The 27,343-nt window shown below is 34.6% G+C and overlaps 1 protein-coding gene across 1 annotated transcript in view; it reads right to left on the minus strand.

Moving 5' to 3' along the window:
- PCDH15 (protocadherin related 15) overlaps positions 1-27,343 on the minus strand; it is a 689,667-nt gene that overhangs the window by 120,900 nt on the left and 541,424 nt on the right. Inside the window, exons 23-24 of the mRNA XM_024744857.1 lie at positions 4,746-4,886; positions 2,933-3,045 (exon numbers count right to left, since the gene is read on the minus strand). Coding sequence (XP_024600625.1) covers positions 2,933-3,045; positions 4,746-4,886 — 254 coding nt within the window. The remainder of the gene's footprint in view (positions 1-2,932; positions 3,046-4,745; positions 4,887-27,343) is intronic.

Raw genomic sequence — 27,343 nt, forward strand, 5'->3', positions numbered from 1 at the left:
ATTCTATAGCGGAGATAAAATTTTATCTCTAGCTTCTTAGGTGTTTTAGGCTGAGCCCAAGTATTAAGCTAACATAAAACAGATTAACAAGAGAAAGCATACACATTCATATAAGTTTCATGTGGCATGGGAGTCCTCATAAAGAAATGAAGACTCAAAGAAATGGTGAAACCTACATACATTTATATTAGGATGAACAAAGAGAGGCAATAGTGGAAACGTAATTAAACTATGTGATGAGGCTAAAGGAAGATATAAATTATTTTATCAAGGTCTGTTTGCATAGAATTATCTTGAGTTTCTTTAACGGGGAGTGAAACATCTACTGTTTTTTTAAGTGCTTTCAGCTCAAAATAAACCTATGCCAAAGTGACATATCTTCGGGTGGCATATTCTGCCATTCTTTAATTCCAACACAAGTCATTATCCTGAAAATCAAGCATTAATAAGATTGCTTAGCGTCTCTGGAAGTTTTATGCATTCAGCTGAGGCAGTAAATGAATTTGAAAGAAAAATAAGAGAGGGAAGGGGACGTATGAGGTTAACAACCTTTCCCCCTTCCTCCCTTTCTTCCTTCTTTCTTCTCCTTCTCTTCCTCCTCCTCCTACTTCTTGTTTCTCTCTCTCTTTCTTTTACAGAGGGAAACTGTGTTGCCTTTCACAGCAATTTGAAACACTGCAGGCATTTTGACAAAGATACTGGTTGAACATATAAAAAGAAAATACCAAACATGAACAAAACTATTCTTCACAAATACTGTTTTTAAAATGACAAACTGGGGCTTCCCTGGTGGCGGAGTGATTGAGAGTCCGCCTGCCGATGCAGGGGACACAGGTTCGTGCCCCGGTCTGGGAATATCCCACATGCCGCGGAGCGGCTGGGCCCGTGAGCCATGGCCGCTGAGCCTGCACGTCTGGAGCCTGTGCTCCACAACGGGAGAGGCCACAACAGTGAGAGGCCTGCGTACCGCAAAAAAAAAAAAAAAAAAAAAATCCAGCAAACTGTATGTCCCACAGCAAAGAATTGGAGTCCACAGATTATCAAGTCAACACAAAAGGAAAGAAAATAGTTAATGGACATAAGGAAGAAAATGACCTTTAACACAAATTGACCAAGAATTCTTATTGTTTTAAATATATTTTACATTTCAGTGGTTTACATATGTGTTGTATAGCATTTTCTTATAATGATATTGCATAATTTAATTTAGTCCTTGAATATTGTCAAGATAGCTTTTTATGAAAGGTGAAAACTTGTTGGTTTAATGTGGTAGATGTTGCCAGATGCATCAGCTAGTTCTTCCCTCGGTATCTTAGTCACTGCTTCAGCTTAAAATTCTTAGGTTGTTCTTTGAAATTATGAGAAGAATAAAATCCAAACTGTAGAATATGATAAAATGTTCTATTATATGAAATCTTCATTTTTCTTGAGCCTCAATTAATGTAATTGTTTAACTTCCAATTTTCTTTAGATAGATGGAAGTAAAATATTCTGTTATTCAATACATTCTCCCATATCCCTTATTTATACTTCTGTATATTCTGATTCTTTGGCATGGAGCATTCTTCTACATTTTTGTGGAGTGGCTCAACTCTATTTTTCCTTCAAGAAACAGCTCAAAACTTTGCTGATCATGTTCAGACACAGGTAAGTGTGTCTCCGACATGCTTCCTCAGTACTCTGAGCTTCTATTATTGTGTTTTTATAGTGTATTATATTTTTCACATAGTTCTTTGTTTCCAACCCATGGCTGTGAGCCTCTGGAGTGTAATGACTGGCTGCCTTTTAATGCTATGTCCAGAACAAGTAAATAGTAAAATACAGTATATAGTGAGCCTCCTCAAATGTTTGTGAGAAAACTATCTCCAATGGGTCCTAACATACTAATAAAAGTACATAATGTTTTAACTTAATTGAGATTAAAAACTCATGAAAGAAAATTCTACTATATTTGCAGAAGGGCATTATAAAACATTCTTTCATTTATATCCAATAATGAAGCAACCATGAACATATAGTGATTTTAGTTTCATTATTTTTTCAATAAATTCTTCACTTTCTAACATACACACACACACACTATGGACCCAACTGTGTTCCCTAAAATTCATATTTTGAGGCCCTAACCCTCAATGGGATGGTATTTGGAGATAGGACCCTTGGGAGGTAATTAGGTTTACATGAGGTCATAAAAGTGGAGCCCTTATCTTGGGATTAATGCCTTTATAAGAAAAGATACCAGAGAGCTTGCTTTCTTTCACTTTCCTTTGTGTCAGGTTATAGCGAGAAGGCAGCAGTCTGCAAGTCAGGAAGAGACCTCTCACCAGAACCCGACCATGCTGAAAGCCTGATCTTGGACTTCCAGCCTCCAGAGCTGTGAGAAAATAAATGTCTGTTGTTTAAACCACTTAGTCCTTGAATTTTGTTATGACAGCCTAACCTAAGATGGTATATATACTAACTTTACAGCTATAATATATATTATACACATAAACATAAACTCTCTCTCTTTCTCTCTCTGTCACTGATTATATAGGAAATATCATTTCAGATACACCTCAAAATTAAATGAATGTGTCTGGCAGTAACAAGAAACTAAATGTCTACTTCGTACCACTGAGATCATTAATCAGTTGCAATTTAAACCCCCAAACACAATGTTGTCGTTTTCAAACCTAGCTTTAAGTATTTTTAAAGGATCCATTATTCATCAAAGGATTACTAAAACTGATACTTTACACTAAATTGTCATTTTAACCATATTAACTTTTAAAATAAATATAATGTTATGCTAATTTAAAAAAGCTTAAACTAGAATTAGAAGCCTGCTTCACTGGAAAATTCATATCACATCAATTTTGAGAGACCAAAAGAAAAAAAAACAACAAAATAAAAGCCTTCATATGTTACAAAACCTGATAGGAATCAATACCTGTATTCCTCTTGTGTGAAGCGTGGGATTTCTCCAGGATGTAAGACAAGAATTTTCACAGTGGCACTGCTGGACATCACAGGCTCACCATCATCAAAAGCAACAACCACCAACTTAAAAAGTAAAAAAATATTCAAGTTAAAGATGATTTAAAAGAAGAAAATAAAAGCATCATTTTTCTATGAATGTTTTTAATTATTGGACTGCCTGTTTCCAAAAGGGGGAGCAGTGATCATTTCCTCATTGCCTACCAGGTAGCAGAGACTGTGCTAGGATATTCATAACAATCCCAACAGGTAGATATTATTATTTCCATTTGCCAGGTGAGGAAACTCAAAGAAGTTCAGTTAATAACTCTATGATAAAAAAAAAAAAACTACCGGTAAAACAGGTATATGATACTACATCTCTCCAATTATAAACTCTTTTCTCTTTCACAATCCCACTGGTGCCTACAGTAAAAACATGAAACTTTATAACTGCCAACACCTATTTCAAAAGCATTAAATTCAGTCACATGGATAGGAAAAGCTAATTAGCTTGCTTATAAAAAGAAATTAATTTTTCCAGTGAATGAATTGTCTGCAAGATTATAGGGCAGAAATACTTCACTCTGGAGGATAAAACTGGAAATCTTTATAGTTTAACACACTTTGATATACACTCTCTTAAAAACAATTAAATTATATAAAATGAAGTTCATACTGTAGAACAGAAAATGTTCAAATGATGCAAACTAAAGACAAGCTTTAGTCTTAAGATGTAATCTCTATATATTATTAGTAAAATAGCTTTTATAATTGATCATTTGCTTTGATAACCTCTATTATGTCAAGAAGAATTCTAATGTTTATTTTAAGAAATGTTAAGTTTCAAAACTATGTGTTTCTCTAGATTGTATATGTTGAAAGCTGCAGGTGACCAATCTAAACTAATTCAATCTAGATCACGTAACCACAACCAAGGGTCATCCTGAGAGCCACAATCTGCGTTTGGGTTAATACTTTACAAACAGAACAATTATTTCAAATGGAGATGAAATTAAGTGAGACAGAGTGCTCACTGATATTCACAAGGTTAACCGATGACGGTATTTCCCCAATGTACGGTCAAAGGCTTTATTCCCAGGGACAAAATTTTTTCTAAGTAATTATAGAAAATGGAAACAGTCGAACATTTAATAAAATGGATTATTTATGATAATAGTGAAGGGTAGTATTATTTCAAATTTTCTAAAAGTATAACATATCAAGAGTACATAAACTTGAACCAGCAATTGCCTCTAGGTACTTACTTTGAGGAAAAAAAATAGCAAGTGGCAAATAATATCTGCACAAGGAGTTTCACGACAGCAAAGGTGGTTATAATAAAAATTGGAAACGACTAATTATCCAACAACAGGATATTGGACAAAAAAAAAAATAGTATATTATACAATAGAACATCACACAACCATTTAAATAATAGCATTAATAGTATTTAAATTTTAAAGAGAAGTATGAATAATACAATCATACAATCATGTTATTTTAAAATATATATTTGTATACTTTTATTTGCAGGGAATGTTATCATAAGGATAGAGATTAAAATGGTAAATATTAATCTCCAAAATGTGAAATATCAAGTGTTTTTTTTCCCTTTTACTTAACTGTATTTTCTAAGTGTCTATGCAGTAAAAAAATGCATTGTTTTGTAATTTTAAAATACTAAAAAGGAGGAAAATGGGAAGATGTATGGTTATTTGTTAAACCAAACTCTCAATCAAAAGTTAAACATCAAATAGACACCAAAGAGAAAACACTGCACTGACCTTAAAAATTGTTGTAGGTTCTTCATTAAGATTAACTCGAGTTATTACTATTCCAGAATCTTCTTCTACATCAAAAATACTGGCAGGATAAGGAAACTGGACATCATCTACTCTATATCTCACACGACTTGCAGGTAATCCCTAAAATAAAATTATATATTATTTCACAAAATGAAAACAAAGGGTAATGATAATATAAAATTGATTTGTAAAATAAATAGTCTTTTAAAAATGAAAAATCATATTTTAACTTTTCATACATTCAGATTTAAAATGTAGCAGAACCTTTATTTCTTTAGAATAACAATCTGAATCAGTGATGTTGTCTTTACTACATGTTGTTTAAAATCATTTATGTGAAAGAATAAATCAGTGGTTTCCTCGGGTGTCTTCCCTTCCACATTTCTTTAATTATATGAATCTCAGCTTCTTCCTTGAACACGGTGTTTAATATTTTATATTCTGAGACATTATAAGTTATTTTCTTTATTATACTTATTTGAACTCTGTGATACTCAGAGAAAATAAAGTGTGGAGGATTGAGGTAAAGTGGAGGAGTGGGTATGGAAGTAAAGGAAACATTATTTACCATCTGTTCTGTGCTTTACCAGATAGGTTTTTTCTTAAATAAATAAATTCTCACAACAATCCTTTAGGATAACATTACTACTAATGTTGATAGTAATAACAATAAAATAATGATAGTTAACATTTGTTGAAAGCTTATTGTGTGTGAGAACCATACTAAAAATGATACATATATAGTCTACCACACATTTTTCAGTTAATGAACTTGAAGATTATAGGGAGTTTAAAAATGTTGAAATGTCCCAGACATACACCAAGGTAAGTGGGAATAGCAAGCAAAAAATTCATTTTTCAAGAAAAATTAACACTTGATAATTTTGAAAAAGACTATAATGAGAACAGTCAAAATTTATTGAACATCCTCACTTATATTAGGGGTAAGATTGGTTTTATTTTTAATTATACAAGGTGACACTTGGGTGGGCGCTCTAATCTTTTTAAGTGCTTAAGGTCTGTAAATCTCTTAAGTCAGTCCTAGAAGTACAATAAAATAAACACCTCAGACTCAGAGTTAGTATGTGGTTGAGTTTGATCTCAAACCCTAACGGACACTATATTATACCACAAAACTCTTTAGAGAAGAACACCTCTATTTGACATTACTCTGATGTGAGAGAAGCAGGATATTACCCCCATGTTACGCCCATAGCCTGAATTGGTTAATTATGCTTTGGGGAAGGATGGTTCGGAGAACACTGTTCTCTGTATTGTTGAGTTTCTTCATGACTGTCCTTGAAAGGAATGTGTTGCTCCATGTTTGTTCCTGAGTCACATTTGGGCTATAGGACAAATATGTTAGCCTTCAGGACTTCTATAATTCCCTAATGATTATCTGTAAGTCCAGTCCTTTCATTCATGACACCTCAGTTTATCACTACCTCCTTGAATACTTTATGTAACTCTTTTCACTTTTTTGCCTTTCCTTATTCCTATCTAGAGGTTCCGGGTCAGACTGCTTGTTCCCAATCTTCTTGGAATTTCCCAAGGCTCTGTCACAGGCACTTTTGTCTTTTCTACCTCTGCTCAAGTTCCATGCCTTTAAATACCTCTTATTTGTTCATAAATCCTAAATTTATATTTTTGGCTCTTTTGTCACTAGAGCAAAACTATAGCAAAAACCATTTCAAGAACAAATTTTCAGTTTCTGCTGGCATCAATACCCATTCAGTCTGTAGTACAGTATTAAAATTTTTATGACTATCATGAATCAGTTATCAAGAAACTTAAAGAAACTTAGAATATGTCAGTTACACTTAGCATGTTGTCTTTAATAATGCCAAGGTATTAATGATACATTTGGAATTATACCTTTAACTGATAAAAGAGAAAAATGTTTTGGTGTTGCGGAGTGTTATCTTGTAGATGCCTACAACACTTTGCTATCCAGAACATCCTATAATCTTCCTGGAGGATCGCTACAGATAAGATTATATGTATAAGAACATGCACATTATATTTAGCTATATCAGTAAACTTTTCATTCTGATTTGTTATTCTACAGATTGCTAGCACATAAAAAAAGTGGCCCTGAGATGACATTGTTAGCCCGCAAAAGACATTTTAATTGTTTCTTCCATCACCCTTGTTATCAAGGCACCACATTTTATTTCATATAACACGATACAACTAAATACCTTGATTTAGATGTTCTTTTGAATATATTCAAAAGTTTTTTCCTCTTTCTTTCCCTCCCACCCTCCCTCTCTTCTCCCACCCTCCTCCTCTTCCTCCCTCTATTTTCCCCTTCCTCTCCCTCTTCCTCCCTGTTTCCTTCCCTCCCTTCCTAATTTTCTTTCCAAAGTCTTTAAAAAGATAATCTTGCTTTTACAGTTAAATAATTAAGCTATGTAATAGGTGAAGGTAACTGGCTTTGGGAAACAGCTTCAATTAACTTGCCTAACATTGTCTCTGGGACATTTACAATATGAATCAGGTCAAATGCATGGTTTTTATAAATTCATAAAAATTAAAATTATTATGGCTTTAATCTGGAAAATAATGTGCAATCCAGATGTATGACACAACTTAAAAAATAATCATCATAAGCTTTATCTCTTAAAATTATTTATCATTAGTATTTATTAAACATTATTTAATATCTGATCATGTTAAAAATTTAATAGATATGATCACAGTATTATACTGTACAAAATTCATTCATTATATTTTAAAAACTAGTCCACTTATAAATTATACATTTTGATAATTATGAGATGACATATAAATATTCAAATTACCATTTAGATAATAAAAATTTATGAAATATTTGGTCTTTTATTTTAAATTGTACTAGAAATAGTGATCTTTCTTTACTCTTACATATTTCCAATAAGTTGATATTTCTTCCAGTTGAATACATTAGTTAATCATATGTATTTTTTAAAGTAAACTAATCTATAAAAACACACTTAAAATTGAGATGAAATATTTAATCATTACTTTCTACTTCAATTTATGATAATATAGTATATATAGATTATATTGTATCTTTACCTATATGTATTTATAAGTGTATTACGAGGGACATTTTGGACCATCAATAGTGAAAAAAGAGCTATATTTTTACAAAAAAAAAAGTCAGTCTTTAAAATTTTTATTACCGTGGCAATAGACTCCTTTTCTATAGCATTTCCAAATTATCACAAAATCCATCTAATAGCAACACTAAAAGTAGTTTACAAAAATTGCTTTCTTAAAGTTCATACTAAACTAAAAGTAGTCTGTGGTTTAATTTATAAATGATGAGCAAATGACTCCTTGGTGCTGCACTCTGATCAACAAAATTTATTTGTCTTTATTTAGGACCAAAGAAATCTTGGGAGGTCATTAGTTAGCTTCCTATTTTCAGACACTAAAGGCTCTTCCTCTCTGAAACACTTGCTAAAACCAAACCTCATTTTTTCCTCGGCAGTGATGGAACATAGTGTTTTCTTTTTTTCAGGGGAATAAAATGCTTCGTAGTTTTGAAGACCAATGTTTTACCCCTGAGCCTCACTTTATTAGGATAGATATTTCTAATTGTTTTTGTATCATCCTAGGCATTCTTTTCTTGCTTTTATATCTTTTCTCCATGCCCTTTTAACCTACCATAGTTGTTTAGGAAATGTACTCAAACTGTGGATTCAAGAGAATAAAACAAATTACATGATTGTTTTAGGTCACCATCAAGGAAAAAAATACTTTGATATCCACCTAGTGGAACCCATTTAATTTTATTCCTTAGTTCAATGGTTAAATCACATCTCTTTCTTAGTACAGATATTTTAATCTCATGTGGTAAACTGTATTTTGCCACTGTTCAGGACATGTAAAATTTCACAAGGAGACTATAAAATGGACTTTGATCCAACACAATTTATGACACATTAGTAGGTAATCCCATAATACATGTAATATCACATAAAAAAAGACTATTTAAGCTATTTTGGAATTTTGCTCTATTTACCTAGACACTATGAAGAGGCATTAACAAAGGCAAGAAATGAAGATAGAATTAACCAAGATATAAATATTAATTTAATAGTAAAGTGATGAAATTGTCTGCAAAGATTCTCATCAGGCAGTGGTGGCAAAAATAGTTTCCTATCATTATGCCTCTTGGAGTCTTTTGATGGGTAAGTACAATGAGTTTCTTCTTTAAATTTTTATGGAAACTGAGGACATGTGAGAAGCATAGCACGACAGCTTTTTTGAAGCCTCCTCATTTTGACAGATATTTCTATAAATCCAGCTGACCTCATTATTGGAGCAAGCGTTACTTCAGATAACCATAATTTTAAAAGATTAATGAGGTGCTGGCACAGTAATCCTTCTTAATGTCAACTTCCATTCACCAAAATATTCTTCGATACTTTCCCTGAATTTTCAAATAAGTGACACACTGACTTTTAGAGGGATATGTTTCCCTAAAGGAAATGTTCAAAACAGAAACATGATATGACTGGCAGCTTAATCATTCAAGGGGTGCTGAAAACCTTAACTTGGCATCAAGTTAAGGTTAATAAGTTAACTAATCTTAATTTGGTTAATTGAAAGTAACCACAATTTAGAACAAATTCCAAAGGACTTTTTTGTTTGCCATTAGATAAAAAATATTTAACTCAGTTAAAAAAATAGAATTATAGAACTAAATCATTATACATTTATTTCATATATGGCATATTTTTAAGAGAGATGTATAAATTGTATAAAATATTGGCAATTGAAAATTTTATAGATTATTTATCCCCTAACATTTATCATTTTACTCATGTTTTATAGTACAAAGGTTAATTCATTATATGTGGGATTCATTCATTCATCTATTTGTTTATTCATTCAACACATTAAATGGACACTGCTGAGTCCTAAGAGCACACAGATGAGCAAACTCACAGCCTAGTTGAGGAGTTCATCTTATATCACCTCCTTCCTGATATTCATTAACAATAATTCAGCCGGATTGGCCTTATAAAACACCAAGCTCACTCCTATCTCAGCACTTTTCCATCTGCTGTTTGTTCTTCCTGCAATACTCTTGTATGTGGCTAGTTCCTTCTGGCATCCAGGTCTAAAATGATACCTCTTTTGCCTATATCCACCCATAAACCACTCTGAGTCAAATCTTATTTTATTTTCTTTATAGTATGTATCCTTATGTGAATTTATGTTACATATTTAGTTGTCTGTGGGTTTGTAGCCTATCTCTGTTCCTTGATTGCGAGCTCCATTAGAGAAGATACTAATTTTGGCTTGGCATTATTTAAGAGATCAACAAGAATTTGTTAAGTAAATACATATAATACAAGCAGTGCTCATGTATATGTGTATCCTGGGCTGGGCTGCCAGGGTGAACAACTCTGGGGGGATCACATATACAGATATGATGGGAATGGCTGCCTGTGTAACCCCCGAACGCCCCTGCTAAAACCCCCTGCTAAAAATGTATATATCCTGTGTTCCTGTTTGCAGTGGCTCCATGTATATTTTTTAAGAACAAAGAAGAAAGAAAGATTACATCAGTGACTTTTGTTGGGGAAGAGCTTTCACAAAAGAGATGAAAATAGAACTTATGAAAACAGAGTTCCAAACAAGTAGAAGATTGAAGGAGAATAAATAGTCTTTCAAAAAGGTTCCTGAGAAAAGGTTTGGAGAAATAAAACCATGTATCATTAGGAAAGTCCTTCCCTTTCTTTCTGGACTGCCTGAATATTATGTACTCTCTCTCTCCTACTTCTCAGCCTCTGTCCTTCTAGTCTATGTTACTTTTCTAATTATATCTAATACATTCTGTTGTTACGTCAATCCTTTAAAATAATGACATAATCCTCTGGATTTTTCTAATAAATTAATCCTCATGTGATCTATATTAATAGCATATAGATGTTTTCTTACACCAACTATACTATACAAAGTGTAAAATCAGAGTTACATAGTGGGTTAAACTAATGTTGAATAAGACTGAGATTTCTGAGTATACGTTTGGTAATTGCAAGAATCATAGCTACATAGGTAATTTTCTATATGGTTTAGAGGACCTCTAAGAATTTACTTACCTCAGAATGTGGCTAAATTGTTGGCAAATTTTCAGTTTACTACCCACCAATACATGTTCATAGATACTTATCCATACCTACTCATATTCATCTCTCATGATCATAGGCCAATAATTAGAGATAGCGCTTTTATACTTAGGGCCTCATAATCAGTCAGATGGGGGAGACAGAAGGTACACAGATAACCATAATAAACTTCTAACATTTCTGGCTATAAAGGAAAAACATGAGCATTACCAAATAAAGGTTTGAGAACTAGAGCAAAGACCTTCAGATTTATAATCAAGTGGACTTTATACTTCACTGTGTAGGTGCTTACATATGAAAATCTGATGTGCTTTAAAATGTATTCGATTTATAAGATTGTTGCGATTGTGTTACATGTGGAGTCCAATCTGGCATGTAATTTGAGTATTAAAATGGCAAACTAATATTTAATTTATCTGTGAAGATTTTGGACAATTTATCTTAAACTCAAAAAGATAAAAGTAGCCACCCAGCACTTCCTGCAGGTTGAGCAGCCCTTCAGAGTAGCAAGGTGGATTATTTTGTGCATTTATCATCTTACCTGGATGCTTTGACTTGAAAAACTGAGAACAGGAAAGGCACAGCTAACTGGCCAGCCACGAACAACTGAGGAGGCAAACCTACACCTCAAGTCTCTATGATGTCTTTTCAAGGGACTTCCCTGGTGGTGCAGTGGATAAAAATCCGTCTGCTGACCAGTGGGGGACCACGGATACTCAAGGGGACAGGAGGAACCCCCAGCAACCGGCTTTCGGGATTGTGGTTCCCAGGCCAGAGGTCGGGCCCGAGCTCCTGTGGTGGAAGCTCGGAGTCCAAACCGCTGGACTAACAGAGAACCTCAGACCCCAGGGAATATCAATTGGAGTGAGGCCTACTGGAGGTCCAAGACCCAGCTCTATCCAAATGCCCAAAAATTCCAGTGCTGGATGTCTCAGGCCAAACAACCAGTAAAACAGGAGTACAGCACCACCCAACAACAACAAAAATTGAAATGACAAATAAATTTGTTACAGATGAAGGAGCAAGGTAAAAACTTACAAGACCAAATAAATGAAGATGAAATAGGCAACCTACCTGAAAAAGAATTCAGAGTAAGGATAGTAAAGATGTTCCAAAATCTCAGAAACAGAATGGAGAAAATACAAAAAACATTTAACAAGGCTCTAGAAGAACTAAAGAGCAAACAAACAGTGATGAACAACACAACTACTGAAATTAAAAAATACTCTAGAAGGAATAAGTAACAGATTAACTGAGGCAGAAGAACGGATAAGTGAGATGGAATACAAAAATGTGGAAATAACTGCTAGGGAGCAAAATAAAGAAAAATAAATGAAAAGAATTGAGGACAGTCTCAGAGATGTCAGGGAAAACATTAAACGCACCAACATTCAAACTATAGGAGTCCCAGAAGAAGAAGAGAAAAAGAAAGGGTCTGAGAAAATATTTGAAGAGATTATAGTCGAAAACTTCCCTAACATGGGAAAGGAGATAGTGCATCAAGTCCAGGAAGCACAGAGAGTACCACACAGGATAAACCCAAAGAGAAACACACTGTGACACATATTAATCAAACTATCAAAAATTAAATACAAAGAAAAAATATTGAAAGCAGAAAAGGAAAAGCAACAAATAACATATAAGGGAATCCCCATAAGATTAACAGCTGATCTTTCATCAGAAACTCTGAAAGCCAGAAGGTAGTGGCAGGACATATTTAAAGTGATGAAAGGGAAAAACCTACAACCAAGATTATGCTACCCAGCAAGGAGCTCATTCAGATTTGACAGAGAAATTAAAAACTTTACAAAAAGCAAAAGTTAAGAGAATTCAGCACCACCAAACCAGCTGTACAAAAAATGCTAAAGGAACGTCTCTAGGCAGGAAACACAAAAGAAGGAAAAGAACTACAATAAGAAACACAAAACAATTAAGAAAATGGTAATAGGAACATACATATCGATAATTACCTTAAATGTAAGTGGATTAAATGCTCCAAGCAAAAGACACAGACTGGCTGAATGGATACAAAAACAAGACCCGTGTATGTGCTGTCTACAAGAGACCCACTTCAGACGTAAGGACACATACAGACTGAAAGCGAGGGGATGGAAAAAGATATTCCATGCAAATGGAAATCAAAAGAAAGCTGGAGTAGCAATTCTCATATCAGACAAAATATACTTTAAAATAAAGACTATTACAACAGACAAAGAAGGATGCTACACAATGATCAAGGAATCAATCCAAGAAGAAGATGTAGCAATTGTAAATATTTATGAACCCAACATAGGAGCACCACAATACATAAGGCAAACGCTAACAGCTGTAAAAGAGGAAATTGACAGTAACACAATAATAGTAGGGAACTTTAACACCCCACTTTCACCAAGGGATAGATCATCCAAAAAGAAAACAAATAAGTAAACAAAAGCTTTAAATGACACAGTAAATAAGATGGACTTAATTGATATTTATAGGACATTCCATCAAAAAACAACAGAATACACTTTCTTCTCAAGTGCTCATGGAACATTCTCCAGGATAGACCACATCTTGGATCACAAAGCAACCCTTCATAAATTTAAGAAAATTGAAATTGTATCAAGTATCTTTTCCAATCACAACACTATGAGACTAGACAACAATTAGAGGAAAAAAAACTGTAAAAATTAAAAACACATGGAGGCTAAACAATATGCCACCAAATAACCAAGAGCTCAATGGGGAAATCAAAGAGGAAATCAAAAAATACCTAGAAACAAATGACAAGGAAAACACAATGACCCAAAACCTGTGGCATTCAGCAAAAGCAGTTCTAAGAGGGAAGTTTATAGCAATACAATCCTACCTCAAGAAACAAGAAACATCTCAAATAAACAAACTAGCCTTACACCTAAAGCAATTAGAGAAAGAAGAACTAAAAAAACCCACAAAGTTAGAAGGAAAGAAATCATAAAGATCAGATCAGAAATAAATGAAAAAGAAATGAAGGAAACAATAGCAAAGATAATAAAACTAAAAGCTGGTTCTTTGAGAAGATAAACAAAATTGATAAACCATTAGCCAGACTCATCAAGCAAAAAAGGGAAAACACCCAAAACAAAAGACTTAGAAATGAAAAAGGAGAAGTAACAACTAACACTGTTGAAATACAAAGGATCATGAAAGATTACTACAAGCAATTATATGCCAATAAAATGGAAAACCTGGAAGAAATGGACAAATTCTTAGAAAAGCACAGCCTTCCAAGACTGAACCAGGAAGAAATAGAAAATATAAACAGACCAATCACAAGCACTGAAATTGAAACTGTGATTAAAAATCTTCCAACAAACAAAGCCCAGGACCAGATGGCCTCACAGGCCAATTCTATCAAACATTTAGAGAAAAGGTAACACCTATCCTTCTCAAACTCTTCCAAAATAGAGCAGAGGGAGGAACACTTCAAAACTCATTCTACAAGGCCACCATTACCCTGTTACCAAAACCAGACAAAGATGTTACCAAAAAAGAAAACTACAGGCCAATATCACTGATGAACATAGAGATAAAAAATCTAAACAAAATACTAGCAAACAGAATCCAACAGCACATTAAAAGGATCATACACCATGATCAAGTGTGGTTTATCCCAGGAATGCAAGGATTCTTCAGTATACACAAATCAATCAATGTGATATACCATATTAACAAATTGAAGGATAAAAACCATATGATCATCTCAATAGATGCAGAAAAAGCTTTTGACAGAATTCAATACCTATTTATGATAAAAACTCTCCAGAAAGTAGGCATAGAGGGAACCTACCTAATTATAATAAGGCCATATATGACAAACCCACAGACAATATTATTCTCAATGGTGAAAACTTGAAACTATTTCCACTAAGATCAGGAAAAAGACAAGGTTGTCCCCTCTCAGCACTATTATTCAACATAGTTTGGAAGTTTTAGCCACAGCAATAGGAAAAGAAAAAGAAATAAAAGGAATCCAAATTGGAAGAGAAGAAGTAAAACTGTCACTGTTTGCAGATGACATGATACTCTACATAGAGAATCCTAAAGATGCTACCTGAAAACTACTAGATATAATCAGTGAATTTGGTAGAGTAGGAGGATACAACATTAATGCACAGAAATCTCTTGCATGCCTATACACGAATGATGAAAAATATGAATGAGAAATTAAGGAAACAATCCCAGTTACCACTGCAACAAAAAGAATAAAATACCTAGGAATAAACCTACCTAAGGAGACAAAAGACCTGTATGCAGAAAACTATAAGACACTGATGAAAGAAATTAAGGATGATACAAACAGATGGAGAGAAATACCATGTTCTTAGATTGGAAGAATCAACATTGTGCAAATGACTATACTATCCAAAGAAATCTACAGATTCAATACAATCCCTATCAAACTACCAATAGCATTTTTCACAGAACTAGAAAAAAATTTCACAATATGTATGGAAAAACAAAAGACCCCGAATAGCCAAATCAATCTTGAGAAAGAAAAACAGAGTTGGAGGAATCAGGATCCCTGTCTTCAGACTATACTACAAAGCTACAGTAATCAAGATAGTATGGTACTGGCCCAAAAACTAAAATATAGATCAATGGAACAGGACAGAAATCCCAGAGATAAACTCACTCACCTATGGTCACCTTATCTTTGATAAAGGAGGCAAGAGTATACAATGGAGAAAAGACAGCCTCTTCAATAAATGGTGCTGGGAAAACGGACAGCTATGTGTAAAAAAATGAAGTTAGAACACTTCCTAATACCATATACAAAAATAAACTCAAAATGGATTGAAAACCTAAATATAAGGCTAGACACTATAAAACTCCTAAAGGAAAACATAGGCAGAACATTGTATGTCATAAGTCACAGCAAGATCCTTTTTGACCCACCTCCTAGAGGAATGGAAATAAAAACAAAAATAAACAAATGGAACCCTAAAAGCTTTTGCACAGCAAAGGAAACCCTAAGCAAGACAAAAAGACAACCCTCAGAATGGGAGAAAATATTTGCAAACGAAGCAACTGACAAAGGATAAATCTCCAAAATATACAAGCAGCTCATGCAGCTCAATATCAAAAAAACAACCCAATCCAAAAATGGGCAGAAGACCTAAATAGACATTTCTCCAAAGAAGATATACAGATTGCCAATAAACACATGAAAAGATGCTCAACATCACTAATCATTAGAGAAATGCAAATCAAAACTACAATGAGGTATCACCTCACTCCGGTAAGAATGGCCATCATCAAAAAATCTACAAACCATAAATACTGGAGAGGGTGTAGAGAAAAGGGAATCCTCTTGCACTGTTGGGTTGGTGGAAATGTAAATTGGTACAGCCACTATGGAGAACAGTATGGAGCTTCCTTAAAAAACTAAAAACAGAACTTACATATGAACCAGCAATCCCACTACTGCGCATATACCCTGAGAAAACAATATTTCAAAAAGGGTCATGTACCACAATGTTCATTGCAGCACTATTTACAATAGCCAGGACATGGAAGCAACCTAAGTGTCCATCAACAGATGAATGGATAAAGAAGATGTGGCACATATGTACAATGGAATATTACTCAGCCATAAAAAGAAACAAAATTGAGTTATTTGTAGTGAGGTGGATGGACCTAGAGTCTGTCATACAGAGTGAAGTAAGTCAGAAAGACAAAAAGAAATACCATATGCCGATGCATATATATGCAATCTAAAAAAAAAAAAAAAAAAAGGTTCTGAAGAACGTTGGGGCAGGACAGGAATAAAGACCCAGACTTAGAGAATGGACTTGAGGACACAAGGAGGGGGAAGGGTAAGCTGAGAGAAAATGAAAGAGTAGCATTTACATCTATACACTACCAAATGTAAAATAAATAGCTAGTGGGAAGCAGCTGCATAGCACAAGGAGATCAGCTTGGTGCTTTGTGACCACCTAGAGGGGTGGGGTAAGGAGGGTGGGACGGAGATGCAAGAGGGAGGGAATATAGGGATATATGTATGCATATAGCTGATTCACTTTTTTATACAGCAGAAACTAATACAACACTGTAATGCAAGTATACTCTGATGCAGATGTTAAAAAAAAAGGAAAAAGATTCCACCTGCCAATGCAGGGGACATGGGTTCGATCCCTGGTACCAGAAGATCCCACATGCCATGGATGTAAGCCCGTGCCACACAACTACTGAGCCTGCGAACCACAACTACTAAACCCATGTACTGCAACTACTGATGCCTGAGCACCTAGAGCTCGTGCTCCACAACAAAAGAAGCTCCCGCAACGAAGAACAGTCCCCACTCGCCGCAACTAGAGAAAGCCCACGTGCAGCAATGAAGCCCCAATGTAGCCAAAAAAAAAAAAAAAATTATTGACTTCAATTTTCAACATAATTTATCTGAGTAGCAGTAGGATTAGAACTAGCTGCACAGGTTACAATACATAATAGATGACACTGCATATTTAGGCCAGTGACAGAGGAGGAATTACACAATAGAGAAACTGGTTTAGTGAATCTAAAAGTTCATCATGTGCACAATTCCTGTGGAGCAGGTCAATACTCTTAGTTCTTCACTAGCATATTTTACTTTGCAAAACATGTTGCAATCATTCTTTGGTTATTTTCCGCAAAACATCCTTAATAAGAAAACAAAGTAGGGCTTCCTTCATTCAGGTCACTTTCAACAAATAAATAAAGGAAGAGCTTTGAAGTCAGAGGAAAAAAAAGATAAAAGTAGATATGTATCATTACGAAGTGAAATAAATTAAAGATGTCTATTTAAATAAAATACCTTACTAATTTGGGAAAAGAACTTTATTAAAATATGTACATATTTATTTGGGGGACTGTAAAGACCTTATTAGTATGGTGTTTTTATGAAAACTTTATTCTCAAATTTTACAGTGTCATAGGTGACACCAGAATTACTTCATGGGTGCAGACATTGACATCCTAAGGTTTACACATGATGAGTATATAAGTCTTGTACCAAACCAGAGGCAAAGTTAGGCATGTTTGCCATCACCCTGAAAGCAAGGATGATGAGGAGGAGATATTAACTAACGTCTATGTGCCCAGCATCGGCTAAGTGCTTTCATTCTCCATTAAACCTGGGTACTAATCCAGTGAAATGGTCTTATTATTCTTATATGGAAATGAGGTTTAAAGAAGTTAAGTAACTGCTGTACAATATCATTTTTCCTAGTTACACACAGATGCCGGCACTAGTGACATTATTCAATAGCTCTGAGACTCTGGAGAGGTCTGCCAACCCTAATTGCCCTTAGGAAGGATATGATTTATGACACATACTAATAAATGAATTAATTAATTTGTTTGTTCATGTATTAGGCTTCTTTCCAAATATGATGAGGTAGTATGTGACTTATTTAAATATTGTATGGTTTTCAAAAGTGAAAGGCATGATTTCAACTTTGTGATGCCATTTTATCTACTAAATTTGACATGTGTAAAACTCAATAAATATTAGTATGAGACAATGCTACTGGAATAGTCATGTATTTAATACATATATAGTAATATAGTGATATAGTGATACTCTGAACGAGGTAATTTTTCTAGATGATGGAAACATGATAGACAAAAACCGTGTCACGTTGCTGCTTACATTATAATTTTAAAATCAAAAGTAACATATTTATACAGACTGATAAAATTTATGTATCAGAATAAAAGTAAATTTATATAAAAAATAAAACCTTAAGATCTCAATTATTTATTCATTACTCAATTTTTATACTTTTTATTTTTATTCTTACAGTGAGTGCTCAACACAAAATGTTTTGACTTTATGATGGTGAGAATGTAATTAATTACTACAGAAGGTAATTGCAGATCTGTATGAAAAATGTGCTAAAGTTGCAAATGCAGGAAATTTCAATGAGACTATAATGGACCAAAATAATTAAGTCCTTAATATGAGGGGATATGTTGAATTAGTCATTTTTCTTAAATACATAATTATCAAGAAATTACTTACTCAGACCCACATAATTTTCTTCATAATAATGGCAATCACATTATATCAGGGAATACTAAACCTATTATTATCATCACACACAAACATTAAGTAATTTGTTTTCAAGTACACAAAGATTTTTCTCCCTGATGTGGTTTCCAAAATTCTTTTAGCCAATGTCTTTGAAAGCAACTAATCTGATTTATTTTGTAAGAGTGTAATTCACAAATTGCCTAAGTATGATTTAGCAGAAGGGATTACTGTAAAGTGGTTTATACTGTTTATTGCAGCCATAATAACTTAAGGTTTTTTCCTTTTTTTTTTCTTCTTACTGAATCTTCACCAGCTGCTAAGTTATCCTTAAAAGAGACTACTACAGGTCAAAAGCAATCTACAGATTCAATACAATCCCTATCAAGCTGTCAAGTGTTTGACATTTTTCACAGAACTAGAACAAAAATTTTACAATTTGGAAACACAAAAGACCCCGACTAGCCAAAACAATCTTAAGAAAGAAAAATGGAGCTGGAGGAATCAGGCTCCCAGACTTCAGACTATACTACAAAGCTACAGTAATCAAGACAGTATGGTACTAGCACAGAAACAGAAATATAGATCAATGGAACAGGATAGAAAGCCCAGAGATAATCCCACGCACCTATGGTCACCTAATCTATGACAAAGGAGGCAAGAATATACAATGAAGAAGAGACACCCTCTTTAATAAGTGGTGTTGGGAAAACTGGACAGCTACATGTAAAAGAATGAAATTAGAACACTCCTTAACACTATACACAAAAATAAACTCAAAATGGATTAAAGACCTAAATGTAAGACCAGACACTATAAAACTCTTAGAGGAAAACATAGGCAGAACACTCTTTGACATACATCACAGCATGATCCTTTTTGACCCACCTCCTAGGGAAATGGAAATAAAAATAAACAAATGGGACCTAATGAAAGTTAAAAGCTTTTGCACAGCACAGGAAAACATAAACAAGACGAAAAATCAACCCTCAGAATGGGAGAAAATATCTTCAAGTGAAGCAACTGACAAAGGGTTAATCTCCAAAATATACAAGCAGCTCATGCAGTTCAATATCAAAAACCAAACCAATCCAAAACTGGATGAAAGACCTAAATAGACATGTCTCCAAAGAAGATATTCAGATTGCCAGCAAGCACATAAAAGGATGCTCAATATCATTAATCACTGGAGAAATCCAAATCAAATCTACAGTGAGGTATCACCTCAAATCAGTTAGAATGGCCATCATCTAAAAATCTACAAACCATAAATGCTGGAGAGGGTGTAGAGAAAAGGGAACCTTCTTGCACTGTTAGTGGGAATGTAAATTGATACAGCCACTATGGAGACAGTGTAGAGGTTCCTTAAAAAACTAAAAATAGAACTACCATACGACCCAGCAATCCCACTACTGGGCATATACCCTGAAAAAAACATAATTCAAAGAGAAACATGTACCACAATGTTCACTGCAGCACTATTTACAATAGCCTGGACATGGAAGTAACCTAAGTGTCCATCGACAGATGAATGGATAAAGAAGATGTGGCATAAATATACAATGGAATATTACTTAGCCATAAAAATGGAAAGAAATTGAGTTATTTGTAGTGAGGTGGATGGACCTAGAGTCTGTCATACAGAGTGAAGTAAGTTAGAAAGAGAAAAACAAATATTGTATGTTAACACATATATAAAAAAATGGAATCTAAAAAAAAAATTGGTTCTGATGAACCTTGGGGCAGGACAGGAATAAAGACCCAGACTTAAGAGAATGGACTTGAGGACACAGGGAGTGGGAAGGGTAAGCTGGGATGAAGTGAAAGAGTAGCATTGACATATATACACTACCAAATGTAAAATAGATAGCTAATGGGAAGCAGCCACATAGCATAGGGAGATCAGCTCGGTGCTTTGCAACCACCTAGAAGGGTGGGATAGGGAGGGTGGGAGGGAGGCGCAAGAGGGAGGGGATATGGGGATATATGTATACATATAACTGTTTCACTTTGTTATATAGCAGAAACTAACACAACATTGTAAAGTGATTATACTCCAATAAAGATGTTAAAAAAATAAAACAAGAAAAACTACAGGTCAAACTCTCCATGTAATCACTGAAAAGATCCTGTGCTTTTCTTTTTTTCTCTCTCCTTCCCTGATTTTTAACCCCTGAAGTGATTACTATGTTTTGACAACATAGTGAGTCAACACTCTTATAGGCAAATTCCTTATGACAGATGTCACTGATTTAATGCAATGTCTATGCATAATTCAGTTTCTGCAGATATGGTATTAGCATAGCCATTAAAGATTCTAAGAAATATTTGCTGCAAGATTATTTACCACAATCTCTCTTGGGAAACATGTTTTTCAATGGTAAACTTAAACTAAATACCTAATGACATCAAATAACAAATAATATAATCCTTATAAAATTTCTTTATATAGATAAGGTTTTTTTTAATTTATAAAGATAATAGTGGGCTCACATTCAACTTCCCTCACAAAAACCAACTCGCAAAACCAAAGGAACATAAATATAGATACGAACCTGAACTGGTGTTAGTAATTAGTTATTTGTTTTCTCTGCCTTGAAACCCTCCCAGTTTTCTTATGATGAAATAAGAAATCTTGGCACTGTTTTCATGCCTTCAGAGTCCATAGGATCTGACTCAGGTTTACCTCTCTAGCCTCCTGAAAAAAATTACTTTCTTTTGTTTTTGAAACCTATTTTTCTTTCTTCCGCTTTAGGGAATAATTTTTCTGCCATGCCACTTTGCCTTGGAAACACCTCCTTATCTTTCAGACCTCAGCTCTGAGTCATTTCCTCCAAGAACGTTCCTTCTTTGACAATCCAGACAAAATCAGGCTCTCTCTCGTCTGGTTTTACAGCACTCTAAAGATATATTTCTTAGAGCTTTTCAGTTTGTCATTTCTATTTACTTGATTGGTTTCGATTAATTTCTATGTCTTTAAGTTTACAGTTCTAAGGCTTCATGACAATTTTAATCCTCAACACTTAATGCACTATGCTTAAATAACACTGGATGCACACACATGCAATAAACATTGAGGAATATGTACTTTGTTTGGATCACAGGGACAGAGATTAAAGTTAAATATAATCCATAGTTTATGGAGCATTTTTATCAATGGATCTGCTAGGCATATTTACCTCTCATTCCCCTATCATGCTCACACCTCAATTCAACCTCCTTTTCCCTTCAGAGAAAACCATTGTAATGCATTTAAAGAGTGTCTTTTAACTAGACTGTTGTGGTATCATTGTTCAGCAATATCCACTTCTTTTTCCTCTACTTCATGCCCCATTGACTTTGCTCTTGGTCATGAGACTTGCTTTGGTCAGTGGGATGTGAAGAATTGTGATACACAACCAGAAGCTTTACGTGTGATCATGTGGTTAGGAAAGTTCTCCTGTGTTCCTGTCCTTCACTGTGCGAAGAGCAGACCTACTTAGTAATGGATTCCTGAAGGAGGAGGCATGTGGAATTGACATGAGTCCAACCCAACCTTCAGCCCGAAGCCAAGGCCAGCCAATCCCTAGCTGCCTCAAAGATCCATGAATAAAAATATAAATCTTTTTTAGAGTGAATGAGTGGTATTTTGGTATTGTTAACTATGCAGCATTTTAGTAAGAAAACCTAGTTCATGTTATTGTGTGCATTTTTGTTTTCTAGTTTTTTTTTTAACTTTACATAATGTATTATTTTCTTTTTCTCACTGTTTTCACTAAGTATTAGGTTCTTATGTTCCATTCTCGTTGCTATGTGTTCATAAAATACTGCTGTGCAAGAAGTTCACAGGATACTTCCCACTTCTAGGCATATATCTAAAAATGATTGAAATCAGAATCTTAAAGAGGTATTTGCCCTACAATGTTTATTGAACCATTATTCACAATAGCCAAGATAAGGAAATAACCTAACTGTCCATCAGTGGATGAGTAGATAAAGAAAATGTGTCATATACATACAATGGAATATTATGCAGCCTTAAAAAATAATAAAGTTCTGCAATTTGTGACAACATGGATGAACCTTGTGGATATTATGCTAAGTGAAATAAGCCAGTCACAGAATGGCACATAACTGCATGATTCCATTTAGACGAGGTATTTAAAATAAACTGAAAAAAGCTAAGAATAGAATTGTGGTTACTTGGAGGAAGGGAGGAATGGAGAGTTGCTGTTCAAAGGGTGTAAAGTTTCATTTATGTTATTTTTATTCTCATTTTACAAATGTGAGAACTAAGGAGCAGAGTGACTAAGCAAATTGTCCAGGGCCACAAGAACAGTCAGTAGGAACTTTAGGAGTAGAAACCAGCCAGTCTCACTCCAAAACCCTTACTGTTGAAGCCATGTAAATCTTTCCTGGGCTGATGAACTACGTACACAAGTTTGCAGATTGCAAGGGGCCATCATATACCAGACACATTAATACAGAGCAAGGGATATCTAAATATTTACTAGTGAAAACATTTAAGTTCTGGAATAGGGAGTCTTATAAGCAGAAACAAACAAACAAAAACCTAAAAATTAAAAAATATATATAGCCTAATACTTCTACAGTGTTAAAAACCAGAAAATAGTGGAAAATCCTATGTATGGTTTTAAAGGGCAGAAGTTTGAACCCAAGACTCTAATAGTTTGTCAAGTTTTATGTTCTATGTATAAGCAAATTAATTTCATATGTATAAAAACTCACATGGTATATATCTTTCTAAAAAATTGAAGACACATATGAATAAACCAAGGGATGCAGCAAAATGAAGAACTTAAAAATGGATAAGTCAGAATATGAAAGGAATGGCATAAACCATATATACACTTAAATACAGAAATACATATAAGTAGTTGTAAACATGTCCAAGAAATATAATTTAAATTCCATAAATAATTTCTGTGGAGAGGGCACATAAGTAATTCTTCAAAGAAAATGTAAATAATAAACTGATAGTCTCAAAAGCAAAAGCAAAAATGATGTATATATAAATGTTACACTCCAAAATAACTCAGACACATGAAAAATCAAAGGGTAAGGAAACTGCAGGAGAGCAGAGGCCAATTTACCATGAAGGTTACTCATGAGTTTCTAATCAACAGAACAATGGTCCTTCACTTAGCTTGATTTCACTCTCCTTGCCCTGTCTGGAAAACAAAACAAAACAAAACAAAAAAAACCCTTTACCATTTATTTTCTTCCTCTGCATTGATTTTCTTCTGAACCACATCACTGGGAGACTGCTCTTCTATGCTCTTAGTCTTTCTTTTCTCTCACTCTTTCCACACTTCAGCTCTTGGCCCATCCTCAAAAGGGCATAACGTGAGGATTTATTTCCAAGTTTTTGTTTTATCTGATTATGCTTTCTCTCTTGGAGCATGTTATTTACTCTCATAGCTTCAGCTTGCATTTAGGTGTTTCCTCTTCCACAATTTTTCCTGTGCTCCTAATCCCATGTTTTCTACCTGATCCATCCTGGCGTCAGATCAAAGCAGCTGTGGCAACCCAGTATCTGCCTCAGGACTTCTTCATGGACTCCTTCATATTGTTTATCTGTGCAAAGGAATCTTGGCACCATCCTGCCATCTGCCTCCAGCTTCCTGTCAGCACTAGAGGCTATGTGTTCTTTAGTTTGAGGCATGTATAACTCTGGGAAAGAGATAAGCTTCCTGCCAGCTCTGGCACTATGATTCCTGGGTAGATCTGGTGAGTATTACTCCTTCACTAGTCATGTCCTGGCTTAGTCCTCTGAGCCTCCTTGCTCAGGGAAGGAAATCAGACAACTTCTATCATTCTGTAGATAAACTTAGATATTTTGAACTCATTTAAAATTCAATTTGTCCTAGTTTGATCTCATTATTTTCTCCTTAAATGGCTTTCTTTTCTATCTTATTTCTATCAACTAAGATCATGAATATCTTTAACACTCCAGCTAGAAACTCCTGATTCACTTTTGATTGTGCTTTTATTCTGTCTGTGATCTTCAACCATCCTGCTCAGTCACTATTAATTTTTCCATTTCAATGGCTTTTAAGTATTTCTGTTTTCTCCATTTCCATTGTCCACCTTGTTTTTTTTCATACTTAAATGAAAGCTATAGCTGCTAACTTATCTTCTGGTTTTCATTTATTATCTCATCCAATGAAGACTACATATCACAGGAAATAAATATTCTAATATGTAGCTTTGATTCTGTCATTGCCCTGTTTGTAAGTCTTTAGTAAGCTTCCATTTTCTATATAATAAAATGGGTTTGTAAAACCATATCTGCTGCATTTCCTGTCTACAAATGAGTCTCTAAGACAGCCCTAATATGTTCTTTTAAGTAGTTAATATTAATTGAATCAGACATAGTTCAAATCATGTTACTCAAATTTATGAACACATGATGAATATTTCAACTCTGTAATTTTTGAATATATTTCCTCTGCTAGTTTCTTCTACCCTCACTTAAATGAATCTCCTATACTCTGGAAAAGTTGAGTTCCTGTCCACAGCAGGCTCAGACTACACCAGGACACATTCACTTGTCTATTCTTGGCACCTTTCTTACACACTGTCATGGCTCTATAGTGTCATATTCTTATTGTTAAGTCCACCATAAATGTTTTCTTATTGGCTGATTGATTCAACAGTATTACAAAGTGTCTATGTTGCAACAAGCACATGTTTGACTGCTGGTCTACTGTCCACGCATTCAAGGATACGGAAGAACTGTGAAGTGGGTAATGATAAGACCTGAAGATAACAGTAGGATGGCTTTGAGGGTGTTAAAGCCAAGAATCCAGATTATAAGAAGCCAAGATACTCTTTTAGAGGGTCTCTTCCCATTTCCTCTGGCAAGAAATTCAAAATAAAGCACATTATTTAAGCCATAAGGGAGACCTATGAGTGAGCCCCAGAGGCAGCTTGTTATATTTCACTCAATTCCCTTGGAAACCTCTCTTGTTGCAACGTATTGGGATCCTAATCCCATGAGGTTTATCCTCATCAAAAAAAAAAAAGACATATCACGGATGACACTTTTGTAAAGGTTAAAAAAAACCTAAATTTTATAGACATCACTACTTAAAAGAAAAACACCCTGTTAGCCCTGGTAGGCATTGCAGTTTCTGAATTAGAAGAAAAATATTTGCATCTGAAACAGTTAAATCTAATATTGATCTCAAGTAATGTTAACAGTATATTTGTTCTTGAAAAGAATCTATAAGCCACAAAACAAAAGAAAATGACACAGATTCTTAAAACACTTAGATAAGCCTTTTCTAGACATAATCATGTATAAACTGTCTCATAAAACCTTGTCTTTTGTATTCATTTACACTTTCAAATCTAATTATAATCCATTGTCATTCTAAAGATCAAGTCCCAACTGTTTCATTGTGTGAATTTTTTCTAATTAAGTATGTGAGACCAAAGGGACTCAGGCTGGGCTACCTCATTTCAATATTCACAAGCAGACATGATTCGTGAAAATAGTTCTTGATTATTTCCCTAACAGCTTTGATGTGAAGGAAAAAACCCACTGAGCTACATACATTCCCCCAACATGCTCCAGGGTCAGCAAATGTGGTTATTAGGCACTGATCTTTAACCAGAGTTTACGCTACATTGCTAGCAATAACCTAAATCAATACAGCAAAACAACACAAACCAGTATGTGATGAGTGATGAAAAACAGATCTGCAGATATTATCAATGGAAAATAATACGGAACAGCCATATTACCTGGAGATAAAAATACAATCTTATGACACTCCTAGCCCTGAACAGTTTCAACTATTGCACACAAAGCCAGCAAACAGCAAATCATGGATAAAGACGATGCTGTTTTTATTCTACTGTTATGCCCTCTGCTAATAGATTGCAACATAATAACTAGGCAGAGGGTTAAGCATTTTGAGAATATCGCCATAATTACCTTGCATTATTTGGTGACATCATGACATTTTAAGTCATGCATCATGGAAAAGAAAAACTGACCATCTTTTTTACTCTCTAAAGATCAACAAAAGTATCCTCAAATGACAGAAGAAGGATGTTAAATCCACCTGTGCAATCACTTTAAAAATAATTCCTCAGGAGAGACTTCAGGCACGTGCACACACAGAGGAAAGACCACATGGGGACATAGGGCAAAAGTGGCCACCAGCAAGCTAAGAAGAGATGCCTCAGAAAGAACCAAACCCGCCTCCACCTTGACTTTGGACTTCCAGCCTCCATATCTAGGCTTCCGGGAAGATGGCAGTAGAATAAGATGAGGAGATCACCTTCCTCCCCACAGATACACCAGAAATAGATCTACACGTGGAACAACTCCTACAGAACAACTACTGAACGCTGGCAGAAGACCTCAGACCTCCCAAAAGGCAAGGAAACCAGCACCCCCG

The sequence above is a fragment of the Neophocaena asiaeorientalis genome, unplaced genomic scaffold, assembly GCF_003031525.2.
Source record: "Neophocaena asiaeorientalis asiaeorientalis breed wild unplaced genomic scaffold, Neophocaena_asiaeorientalis_V1.1 scaffold131, whole genome shotgun sequence".
NCBI lineage: Eukaryota > Metazoa > Chordata > Mammalia > Artiodactyla > Phocoenidae > Neophocaena > Neophocaena asiaeorientalis.